Source organism: Larimichthys crocea, chromosome XII, assembly GCF_000972845.2.
Source record: "Larimichthys crocea isolate SSNF chromosome XII, L_crocea_2.0, whole genome shotgun sequence".
NCBI lineage: Eukaryota > Metazoa > Chordata > Actinopteri > Sciaenidae > Larimichthys > Larimichthys crocea.
The window spans coordinates 27,610,796-27,623,674 of record NC_040022.1 but is presented as its reverse complement, the minus strand read 5'-3'; the positions used below and the strand labels follow the sequence as shown (position 1 = coordinate 27,623,674).

General features: G+C 43.0%; 1 protein-coding gene across 1 annotated transcript; it reads left to right on the top strand.

Moving 5' to 3' along the window:
* The first annotated feature begins 8 nt into the window (after positions 1-8).
* Positions 9-11,013, top strand: serinc1 (serine incorporator 1). The gene is made up of 10 exons (XM_010754963.3): positions 9-166; positions 917-1,078; positions 7,236-7,429; positions 7,546-7,625; positions 7,824-7,961; positions 8,204-8,373; positions 8,566-8,656; positions 8,995-9,136; positions 9,278-9,502; positions 9,874-11,013. The coding sequence occupies exons 1-10, from the start codon at positions 128-130 to the stop codon at positions 10,010-10,012; spliced, it is 1,380 nt and encodes a 459-aa protein (XP_010753265.1). The 5' UTR covers positions 9-127; the 3' UTR covers positions 10,013-11,013.
* Positions 11,014-12,879: the final 1,866 nt, after the last annotated feature.

The following is a 12,879-nucleotide window of genomic DNA, read 5'->3' as shown; positions in this document are numbered from 1 at the left end:
TCTGTGCCTCAGAAGCAGCACACCTCATGTTAGCAGAGGAAGTGAGGGCAGGCAGGGCATCATCCATCTTCTAAAGCAGCTGCAGCCATCAGAGCAGATCAGCACAAAGGAACAAACACAGACCATCATGGGAGCCGTTCTGGGACTGTGCTCCATGGCGAGCTGGGTGAGTACGCAGTGAACACACGGTGTGTGTGTGTCTTTGAGCTGCTTCACATCTCTGACGCCGTCATGACTGCGCGGTAACAGCGCGCAGAGGCCGCGGCTCTGTGGTAAACACAGCGCGGCTAGCTGAGTTAGCATCCCTGTCCTCACGCACAGGCTGCCGTTAAACACGGCGACAGATCATTGTGTCATGTGTGTACGGAAGCTAACTGCAGCTCTGCATGACGCCTCTCTGTGTTTAGACATCAGCTAACCGACACAACCACGAACGACGTCACAGCCCCGCGAGCTGCCCACCAGTTTTTGATGACGTCATTCAGCTAAATCTGCATTTACGCTCATTTAGCCGCAGTAATGCTGTGTGTGTGTGTGTGTGTGTGTGTGTGTGTGGACATCGTAAACACGCAGCTGTCGACCGTATCAACAGAACAGCTGTTGCGACACTCCAGCATGTAAACAGACACTGATCTGAGGTCAGCTGTTCTTATTGCGACATGAGGAGATGGTAGACGACGACGACGACAACGACAACAACAACAACAACAACAACGTGTTGTAACATATAGTTTAAAACGACACCATCTATCTATCTATCTATCTATCTATCTATCTATCTATCTATCTATCTATCTATCTATCTATCTCTCTCTCTCTCTATATCTATATATATATATATATATATAATATATAATCTATATATAAGATTTTGAATGAAGAAGTCATTAAACAGACCCTGGTGATGTTTGTGCAGATCCCGTGCCTGTGCGGCAGCGCCCCCTGCTTGCTGTGTCGATGCTGCCCCAGTGGAAATAATTCCACAGTGACTCGTCTCATCTACGCCTTCTTCCTGCTGCTGGGAGTGGGCATCGCCTGTATTATGTTGATGCCTGGAATGGAGGGGCAGCTTAAGAAGGTACGCAGTGTTCCTCATCTGACATACAACATACTACATGATGAGTGGATTATTCCAGGACAGGACAGAATGTGTCACATTATCCACACTGCCATCAGGGCAGAGAACAAACAGTGCTGGAACCTGATTATGATTGTATTGCTAAATGTGGTGCTTTTAATTTGAAGGAGCAGTTTTGGTGGAGAAGTTGTAGAAAATGGAGGAATGGTAAATACACTGTACATTTATAGCACCTTTCTAGTCTTGAGGAGCCAGAAATCAACTCACAGACACTCTACCTCCTGAGCCACAATCATTTAGTTTTTATTTATGAAGCTCTGTCTGAGAAGACACAACCTTGACTTCTAGAAATATGAACATTTTGTGTGTTTGTGTGTGTGTGTGTGTGTGTGTGTGTGTGTGTGTGTGTATACAGTGGTGGTCAAAAGTTTACATACAGAAGAAACATAATGTCATGGCTGTCTTGAGTTTCCAGTTATTTCTACAACTCTGATTTTTCTCTGATATAGTGATTGGAACAGATCCTTCTTTGTCACAAAAAACAATCATGAAGCTTGGTTCTTTTATGACTTTATTATGGGTAAACTGAAATTATGACCAAATCTGCTGGGTCAAAAATATACATACAGCAACATGAATGAGCAATTTTGGAGACTTAGAAAGTTGTGTCAATGACATGAGCTTCATAGCATGACTTCTTAACTTCCTGTGAGTGATCATGAGTGACTACAGCTGGTGACTTCTCTTAAAAAGGGCTCATTGGATAAAAACACCACACAACGCTACAATGGGAAAGTCAAAGGCGCTCAGCACAAGATCTGAAAAAGAGAATCATTGACTTGAACAAGTCAGGAAAGTCACTTGGAGCCATTTCAAAGCAGCTGCAGGTACCAAGAGCAACAGTGCAAACAATTGTTTGTAAGTATAAAGTGCATGGCACTGTTTTGTCACTGCCACGATCAGGAAGAGAAAACGCAAGCTGTCACCTGCTGCTGAGAGAAAACTGGTCAGGAGGGTGAGAGTCAACCCAGGAGCACCAAAAAGCAGATCTGCCAAGAATTAGACGCTGCTGGAACACAGGTGTCAGTGTCCACAGTCAAGCGTGTTTGCTCACCATGGACTGAGAGGCTGCCGTGCAAGAAGGAAGCCTTGCTCCAAAAGCGGCACCTTAAGGCTCGACTAAAGTTTGCTGCTGATCACATGGACAAAGATAAGACCTTCTGGAGGAAGTTCTGTGGTCAGATGAAACAAAAATGGGCTGTTTGGCCACAATGCTCCGCAACATGTTTGGAGGAGAAAAGGTGAGGCCTTTAACCCCAAGAACAACATGCCTACCATCAAGCACGGTGGTGGTAGTAGTATTATGCAGTGGGCCTGTTTTGCTTCCAATGGAACTGTTGCCTTACAGAGAGTCAAGGGACATGAAGAAGGAGGATTACCTTCAAATTCTTCAAGAAAAACCTAATCATCAGCCCGAGGTTGGGTCTTGGGCGCAGTTGTGGTTCCAACAGGACAATTACCCCAAAAACACATCAAAAGTGGTAACGGAATGGCTAAATCAGGCTAGAATGAAGGTTTTAGAATGGCTTCAAAGTCCTGACTTAAACCCCATTGAGAACATGTGGATAATGCTGAAGAAACAGTCCCGCCAGAAAGCCAACAAATTTAACTGAACTGCACCAATTCTGTCAAGAGAGTGGTCAAAGATTCAACTAGAAACTTGCCAGAAGCTTGTGGATGGCTACCAAAAGCGCCTAATTGAAATAAAAATGGCCAAGGGACATGTAACCCAATATTAGCATGCTGTATGTATATTTTTGACCCAGCTGATTTTGTCACATTTTCAGTTTACCCATAATAAGTCTAAAAGAACCAAGCTCATGAATGTTTTTGTGGACAAAGAAGGATCTGTTCCAATCACTTATCAGAGAAAAAAATGGTTGTAAATAACTGGAAACTCAGACAGCCATGACATTATGTCTTTACAATGTATGTAAACTTTTGGCCACCACTGTGTGTGTGTGTGTGTGTGTGTGTGTGTGTGGTTGAGTGTGTATGTATGTATGTATGTATGTATGTATGTATGTATGTATGTTATATTATATATATATATATATATATATATGGGCTGTCAATCGATAAAAAAAATTAACTATTAATCGCAAAAAATGTAAAAAAAATGCCGGTTTTAGTATGGGCAATGTGGGCGACCCGCCGGGCACAGTCTCCGTGAGGCTTTAAGTTAATGCCTCTTATACACCCATTCACACACACAATAATATATCTGGAAACAAAGCTCTACTCTGCTACATCCAAAATGGTGGCGCCCTGGGCGGTCGCCTTCATTGCCCATAGCTAAAAACCGGCCCTGCTTGTATTAGTTTACGGACAGATTGCCACATCCAATATGGCGGACACGGTAACGTATCGCACGCAACGGACCAACCTGCTCCGTGAGGCGTTTATGTATACGTCTATGATCTATCCTAACTAAAGGAGAGTCTATGTTATTGTCTATGATCTATCCTAACTAAAAGGGAGTCTATGGCAGAAAGATGGATAAGGACGGACTTTTAGGGGGAACATTTCATTTTAAAAAGTTGCCCGACGGCTCGTTGGACAAAAACAAGGCATTTGCACAGTTTGCAAAGCCGAATTTAAATTCCACAGAAGTAACACGACTTAACATATCACCTCAAAGCAAAACACCCTGCTGAAATTACCCTCCACGGGACCTCGCCAGTCTACACTAATAGAGTGTGGCACTCGTCACGTATATTTCCTCTTCTGGCTTTTTTCTGTTTGCACTGTGCATATGTGCACCTTAAGCCAATAAAATGAATTAATTTAAATATACTTTCTCTGTGTTTATTCTACATGAATTTGATCATTTACATGAATAATATTCATTATAAGCTTCAGTCTCAGAAAAAATGCATTTAATTTATTGATACATTTATTGATAGATTAATCGCCGATTAATTACAGATATTTGCGATTATTTTTTTTTTTTTTTTAATCGATTGACAGCCCTAATATATATATATAAAAATATGCACAAACTGTTCACAAACCTAAAATCCACTTGTCTTATCTGATCACTAATACAGTCAACCATGGCTTGCACAGCTCTGAGTTCCTGATATAGTCACATTTGTTCCTGTGTTTATGTCTTGTTAGGGGCCCGCGCACGCAGTGCGAGGCCCTATTGTATTTGTAGTTTATTTTTTATTTTTAGGGCCCGAGCACAGCGAGGCCCTATTGTATTTCGAACGCTGAACGACGTTTAAGAGTAAATCGCCTTTTCCACAGCCCATATCTCCCCCCAAAACTCACGAGAAATTTGCCTACCCCCCCAATGTCAGGCGTTAAATTACGTATTTTGGAGGTTCCACACATGCACGCGCTCATCGCCTCCACAGCGCCACCTAGGTGCGTGTTTTTGCCGGTGCCCCTCGCCACGGTTTCGCCCACATGCACGAAACTCGGTGGGAGTATGTAAACTTGCCCAGACGCACAAAAATCTCTGGTGCCCGGGCTACAGTGACGCGTACGGCATCCAATTTTTTTTTTTCCCGTTTTGGCCTCATTTCCAGGGGTCGCATTTGAACGAATCACTCCTAGGGATTTCATCCGATGTGCTTGAAATTGCCGTGTGTGTTCTCAAGGCGTCGACAATGAAAAGTTATCAAATCACAACTTTTTATCAGAGGGCGTGGCCGTGACGGAGGTCAACTCCACACTGCTGATTTTTCCACAAAAAAACAAGACTCCATTCACTTTTCGCTGATTTTCGGGCACAAGTGTGCGGCTTCATATACTTTGTCACAGCTGTCTGAAACTTCTTGGGCTTGTTAAGAGCGTATTATGCACAATTCGGCTGCATATATCATTTGGTGGGTCTGGCAAAAAAGCTCCCTAGCGCCCCTGGAACTTTTCTTTCAAACGCCCCGCCAAGTTTGGACACCGAGTCACGAAACTCGGCCCAATTGTAGAACTGGTGGACCTACAAAAAGTCTCTTGGACATTGGCTCACTGAACACGAAGCCAGATATTTAAGGATGAATATCACCATTATTGGGCCCGAGCACAGCGAAGCCCTTTGTATTTCGACGCTGAACGACGTTGAAGAGTAAATCGCATTTTATACGCCTTCACAGCGCCACCTACGTGAGTTTTGGAGGTGCCCCTCGCCACGGTTTCGCCCCGTGAACGAAACTGGTTGGGAGTATGTAACATGCCCCGACGCACAAAAAAGCTCTCTGGTGCCCGGCCTACAGTGAACCGTACGGTGTCCAATTTTTGCCAAATTTGGACTTTTGTGTTTTTGAAAAAATCCGTGGCGAAGGCGCTGATTTCGATGTGAGCTCATATCTCCAGGAACGCTTGGCGAAATGGAACCAAATTGATGTCATGCTTCGAGGCGCTGTCCCTAGTCCAGGAAACAAATGGTGTTCATGTCGTCTCTAGGGGCGCTATAATTAGCAAAACATTGTTTTTGCTCATATCTCCTGAAGGTGTTGTATTTGAAATGGAATTGTGATATCCACAGATACTGTGGGTTGCCATTGATAGTTGATGCCAACTTTTCATGTTAGCCAATCGCTGTTGGCGGCAACGCCACCAGACAGGACGTTTGCTCATATCTCGGCAACGCTTTGACCTCCGAAGACCAAATTCGGTCACAGGCATCGAGACCCGCCCCAAAGTGGCCAATACATTTGGTGTCATTTGTCCACTAGGAGGCGCTGTGTAATGGACCAAAATTGCATGGGCTCATATCTCAGGAACGCTTTCAGCGAAACGGAACAAATTTTATGTCCTGCTTCGAGGCGTTGTCCCCAGTCCAGGAACAAATATGGTGTCATTTTCGTCTCTAGGGCGCTCTAATTACCAAAAATTTTTTTTTCTATATCTCTGAATGTTTGCATTTTTATGAAATTGTGATATCCACAGTACTGGAGATGAAAGGATCAGCGTCTCCTGATCTGTACGTTGAAGAGTAAATCGCATTTTATACGCCTCCACAGCGCCACCTACGTGTACGTTTTTGGAGGTGCCCCTCGCCACGGTTTCGCCCACGTGTACGAAACTTGGTGGGAGTATGTAACATGCCCAGACGCACAAAAAAGTCTCTTGGTGCCCCGGCCTACAGTGAACCGTACGGTGTCCAATTTTTGCCAAATTTGGACTTTTCGTGTTTTTGGCCTCATTTCCAGGGGTCGCATTTGAACGAATCCTCCTAGGGTTTCATCCGATGTACCTGTGAAACTTGCGTGGTGTGTTTTCAAGGCCTCGACAATCAAAAAGTTATCAATCAACAACTTTTTATCAGAGGGCGTGGCCGTGACGGTTCGTCCAAAGTGAACGCTGTCGTTTTTTTCACGAAAAACAAGACCCTTTACTTTTGGGTGATTTTTGGGCAGAAGTGTGCGGCTTATCATATTACTTTGTCAGAGCTGTCTGAAACTTATTGGGGTTGTTGAGAGCAATATTATGCACAATTCGGCTGCATAATTAATGAGGGGGAGGGGCAAAAGCGCTCTATAGCGCCCCCTTGAATTTTTCAGTGGAACAGCCCCGCCACAGTTTTGGCCACAGAGTCACGAAACTCAGCCGAATTGTAGAACCTGCCAGGACCTACAAAAAACTCTCTTGGAGCAATGGGCTAAGACTGAACAGGAAGCAAGATATTTAAGAATGAAAAGCGCCATTTTCTGTGTTTCGGCCTGGTTGACAAGGGGTCATGTTTGAACAAACTCCTCCTAGGGATTTCATCCAAGTCCCTTCAAACTTGGTAGGTGTGTTCACATAGACTTCCTGAGTAACAGTTATCAAAATGATGAATTTTGGGGAAACGGTGTGGCCATTTCCACATGCGCACATTTCGACGTGCGCGCATATGCGAGGGCCCGACCATCGCTGCTTGCAGCTTTAATTTTGTTTGTTCTTGTCGACAGTATCTTAAACTTAATCGCAGCATTAATAATTATCCTTGAAGAGATTGTTAAGGTTTTTTGAAGTGTGAGATACTTGCCCATAACCTAACATCACTCTCTGTCTAAGTGCTGTCTGTTTCTCCATACGAGGAATACTCTGACTGCTGTGCTTTGTTTCTGCTGCAGCATCATAGCTCGTGTTCTGTGTTCTCCTGTAGATTCCAGGTTTCTGTGAAGGAGGCATGGGCTCGTCTATTCCTGGTGTGGAGGGTCACATCAACTGCGATGTGCTAGTTGGTTACAAAGCAGTGTACCGTGTCTGCTTCGGCATGGCCATGTTCTTCCTGCTTTTCTCTCTGCTCATGATCAAAGTGAAGAGCAGCCAGGACCCTCGAGCTGCGCTCCACAACGGGTGAGTCACAATCCTGTGTTTTTGCTGAATGTCTGGATGTGGCCTAAGACTGATGTGAGAACTGTTGGAAGTGATTGTCAGGGAGCTATGTAATACTTTTTTTGTCTCTGTTGCAGGTTTTGGTTCTTCAAGTTTGCAGCAGCTGTTGCCATCACTATTGGATCATTTTTCATCTCAGAGGGTCCCTTCACTACCGGTAACTCTTCTGTCCATTGTTGCATTTGTGTTTATTCCCCTGACAGTCCTTGAAGACTTGGACACCATTAGCCTGCGTATGACATCATCACAGATTTTCAAATGGCGAAACAAGTTCTGACGTGTGATGTGTGTGACTTCAGTGTTTCATTCCAGCTGCATGAACATGGTGACGCTTTCTCCTTCATGTGTTCTGCAGTGTGGTTCTATGTCGGCATGGCTGGAGCTTTCTGCTTCATCCTCATCCAGCTGGTTTTACTCATCGACTTTGCCCATTCCTGGAATGAATCCTGGGTGGAGAAGATGGAGGAAGGCAATTCTCGCTGCTGGTATGCAGGTATGATGACTGTGTTCTAATGAGGCTTACTTACTTCATGAGAGAGTCTTATCTTTACTGTGAAGTGTGACATGCTAAAGGAAATCAGGTTAGTATTTCTTCAAGACTTGACAATGATATGATGATCTTCACATGTACACATCAAATATGCAATAATAATTCTTCCCATAATCCTCCTGTAGCGTGATATCAGAGCCTCTTGTACACTGTGTCTGGACTGAAGTTGTGTTGTGTGTTCACAGCTCTGCTGTCGGTCACCACAATGAACTACTTGTTGTCTCTGGTGTCTCTGGTCATGTTCTACGTCTACTACACCCACTCTGATGGATGCACTGAAAACAAGGTCTTCATCAGCATCAACATGCTCCTCTGCATCGCTGCCTCCGTCTTGTCCATCCTACCTCAGATCCAGGTTCACACCAGTTCTCTTTACATTCATGTTTGAGTGCATGTGACGAAGCTTAAGGTGGGGAATGTAAGGCTTGTATTTTTATAGGCCAACATTTTCATTTAGAAAGGACACAGAAAGGAGTCGTTACTGATGATGGATCTTTTCTTTGTTAAATCTATTTTCCTACTAACACATGCTGTTCTCTGTCTGAAGGAGTCCCAGCCCAGGTCTGGCCTGCTGCAGTCCTCCCTGGTTACCCTGTACACCATGTACCTGACCTGGTCTGCCATGACCAATGAACCTGGTAAGATAATATTCCCACTACACAGAGAGCTTTTGTGCTTTCCCACTGCCCACTTCCATCAGAGTCTGTGTTGCTCTGGAGTTAGACAAAACATGTACAACAAACCACATAAGAAGAGCACTGTTCATCACTTCACCCACATTTACACGTGGATGGTGAAGGCTTCTGTTTGGAGGGCTACAGTGCTTTCTATTCATGATATGGTGATGCTTACACAGATTACACACACACACATGTTGGTGATAGTGATGTATTTAGTGAATGATGCTCATGTATTGTGTTGTTTGTGCACTGATGCTTCATCGACCAGCACTAACTTTGATTCTTGTGAATCACAGACAGGAAATGTAACCCAAGCCTTCTGGGTATTATCGGGCTGAACAGCACTAGTCCTGCAGGTCAGGATCGTGTGGTTCAGTGGTGGGATGCCCAGGGGATTGTGGGTCTGATCCTGTTCCTCATGTGTGTGCTGTACTCCAGGTGAGGACGTCTTCTAATAATCTGTGCAGATTATCAAACAGTTGAAGGAGTGAGCTGCAGACTCTTTGTTAGACTTTTTGTGTTGTTATTGGAGAAGATGGTTACAGCCCCACATCCTCTCTTTTCCTGTTTGTCCTTTAGTATTCGTAACTCATCCAACGCCCAGGTGAACAAGCTGACTCTGACCAGTGATGAGTCAGCTCTCATCGAGGACGGGCCTCAGACTGACAGCTTCGAGGAGGGCAGCGGTCTCAACAGAGCTGTGGACAACGAGAAGGACGGCGTCACCTACTCCTACTCCTTCTTCCACTTCATGCTGTTCTTGGCTTCACTTTATATCATGATGACACTCACTAACTGGTACAGGTAGGCTTTATGTTGAGACCAGCTGCTGTGCTTACAGCACAGTACAGCTGTCAAAGGTGTCGTACTGATACTGTGTGTTTTAAAACGATTCAATACTATCAAATTATAGTATCTTATAGTATACAGATGTTGTTATACTAGGAAGATGCATTTAGCATCAACTCTGGAAAAGCACTCTTAACTTTTCTTGCAATATTTGTTCAATTTACAGTCTATGGCCATTTCTATGCATATAGACTTGAATTGTGTTTATAAAAGCTACTATCACTCAAACATTTTCATAGTTATGCTTTAGTCAGAGTATTGTACTTCTATATTTTTGATAGCAGCAGATCTGTCAGCTTACGTGTCTGTCTCTCCTGTCTCTGCAGCCCCGACTCTAACTACGAGGCCATGACCAGCAAGTGGCCATCTGTGTGGGTGAAGATCTCCTCCAGCTGGATCTGCATCGCTCTGTATGTGTGGACACTGGTGGCTCCACTGGTCCTGGTCAACAGAGACTTTGACTGAAACACACACACACACACACACTGTCCCACAGCTCATGCACACATTAACGCTCTGCCTCACCTTGTATTTTGTTTCAGCAAAGTAAGTCAGACAGTCGGTAAATAACCCCGCATCAGTCACTGCTGGAGGGGCCAGGCTGTGCTCAAATTGACTTGAAATATTTCAGGGCTGTTTGGGTTTGGTGTAGTTGGTTGCTCGCTCTGTGTAGTCTGCTACAGGGTTCTGTTAAAGTGTGTCCTGTCCCAGCTCTGACTGCAGCCCGGTCTCCCTGGTGTCATGTCATAGTGAACAGTCAACAGCCTGTTGTGCTGGTTCCCCATGCTGTTGTCATTGTCAATATCCTGTGTATTCCTCGTGGGTGGGTTTGTTTTCTTTCTCTAAAGACAGAGCTGCATGCTTTTCCTTTCAGACTTGATGTGACAATAACAGTAGTTGTATTTTAAGCTTTTATATGATGATGACGATGATGATGATGATAATGGCTTTGATCAGTGCCCCCCTGTGGGCAGACTGTAGTATTACATATGAAAATGCTGTTACATGTAAAAAAACAAAGGGAGAAACTTGTTTGAATCTGCATAGATCAGGACTGCAGCTGTGGCACTGAGAGATAAGAGCAAGAGAGCAAACTGTTGTTCACTAACTAGTACCATCAGCAGGCATGAGCAGTGCTGTGTAGCATTGTGCAGGTGGTATTATAGTTATCATGTGTTAAAGCTCCATCAGCTGTGTGTTTACTCCTGAGCACATACACAACAAATGTATTCCTCTTTCTGTTGCTTCTGATTTGTGTTGAATTTTGACTTCAAGTGAAACTGAAAAACTTCTAACTTATTTGGTAGTGTTAGCATTAGCATGTAGTTTATCTGACTTGGCAGACATGTTGTGGCTGTACATGTGTTTGATGGTCTCACCTGTGCTTTTATTCTAATAAGATTTTTTTCTCTTGACATGTAAAAGTATATTGTAACTCGTTTAATAAAACTTGATTCTGATTCCTGCCTGTGTGTTTAACAGTTCATCTGTCAAATTATAGCCTCTAAATAAATGAGCTTCATCAGCTAAGAATAAAGAAATGTCTTAAATTACAACTGAGGGTTCTGCATTATCACTGACTTTGCCTAAAATGTTTTTTCTAAAGAGGATTAGGAAATTTGAGTATTTTTAAAATTTTTATGTTAAACATACATTCTTCACATGGCACTAATCGTCTTCTGTAGTTTCATGAAGGCAGCAGGTGTCTTCTAAAATGTTGTATCAGTACTGGGACTTGAAAAAAGCAGAGATGAAGAATACACATCATCAGTGACATACATACACCAGCAATTGTTGATGATGTGATGATAACAAAGACAATAAAATCACCAGGAAGACTGCAGAGAGACCTCAGCACCAACAACAAGATATGTGGCAGGAGATCCAGAACATTACAGGCTACAAATGCAGGAGCAATCAGCTAGTTGATGTCATTACTGACATGATGAACATCTGTCTGTCACAGGAGTCTGCAAAGTCTGCAGTGGCCCTCACACCCATTCTGATGAAACACTTTGAGAAACTGCTCCTCCAACATCCCAGCTCTTAACCAATTTGCATTCAGAACAAACAGATCCACACAGACCTCCTCTGCCCTCCACTCAGTCCTCACATATATATCACAATAATATATCAGTCAAAGAGGTCAACTTTAAAACAGAGTTTGTTCATTCAATGTTTTTTTTATTTCTCATTTATTTGTTATGAAGCTGACAGAGAGTAAGCAAAGGTGTCATCAGAGCAAAGGAATCTAAAATCTAAAATATATTTTACTTTGTTTATTTCATATGTGTCATGTACAGTTAGGTCCAAAAACATTTGGACAGTGATAGAATTCTGCACACCTCCACAATGGATTTGAAATGAAATAATCAAGCGAATTTGATTAAGATTAAGATTTAATTTAATGGGTTAAACAGAAATGAAACTGAAATTGAATTTAGGAGTTGCAGCCATTTTTATACACAGTTGTCTTATTTCAGGGGCCCAAAATAGTTGGACAAATTAATATTTATTTAATTTCATAAATAAAATGTTTATTTCTAATACTTTGTCAAGAATCCTTTTAGACAATGGTTGCTTGAAGTCTGGATCCCATGGACATCAGCAAATACTGGGTTTCCTCCTTTGTGATGCTTTGCCAGGCCTTTTTTGCAGCTGTCTTCAGTTGGGCTGGCTTTTGCAAATGTTTTTTAACAGTTTTAGACAGTCTTATCTGGCCTTGCTATTCTTGAGGGTTATTAATGGTTTACACCTTGTGGTGAACCCCCTGTATTTGCTCTCGTAAAGTCTTCTTCTTATGGTAGACTTGGAGAATGACATGTCTACCTTCTGGAAAGTGTTCTTCACTTGGCTTGATGTTGTTAAGGGCTTTTTCTTTACCATGGAAAGCACCCCACGATCATCCACCACTGTTGTCTTCTGTGGACATCCAGGCCATTTTGTGTTGCAGACCTTACCAGTGCTTAACCTTTTTTCTTAGAATTGACCAAACTGTTGATTCAGCCACTCCTAATGTTCCTGCTATCTCTCTAATTGATTTTTTTTCTTTTTTATAGCCTAATGATAATGCGTTTGATTTGCATTGAGAGCAACAGCTTCCAAATGTGAATGTCACACCTGGAATCAATTCAGGACCTTTTACCTGCTTAATTGATGAAGAAATAATAAAAGAATAGCTCACATCTGTCAATGAAACAGCTTTTGAGTCAACTGTTCAATTACTCTTGGTCTATTGAAAAAGAGGGAGCTACATATTAAACAGCTGTCAATCATAAACCTTTTATCCACTTTGGATGTGAATACTCAAATTAAAGCTGAAAGACTGCGCA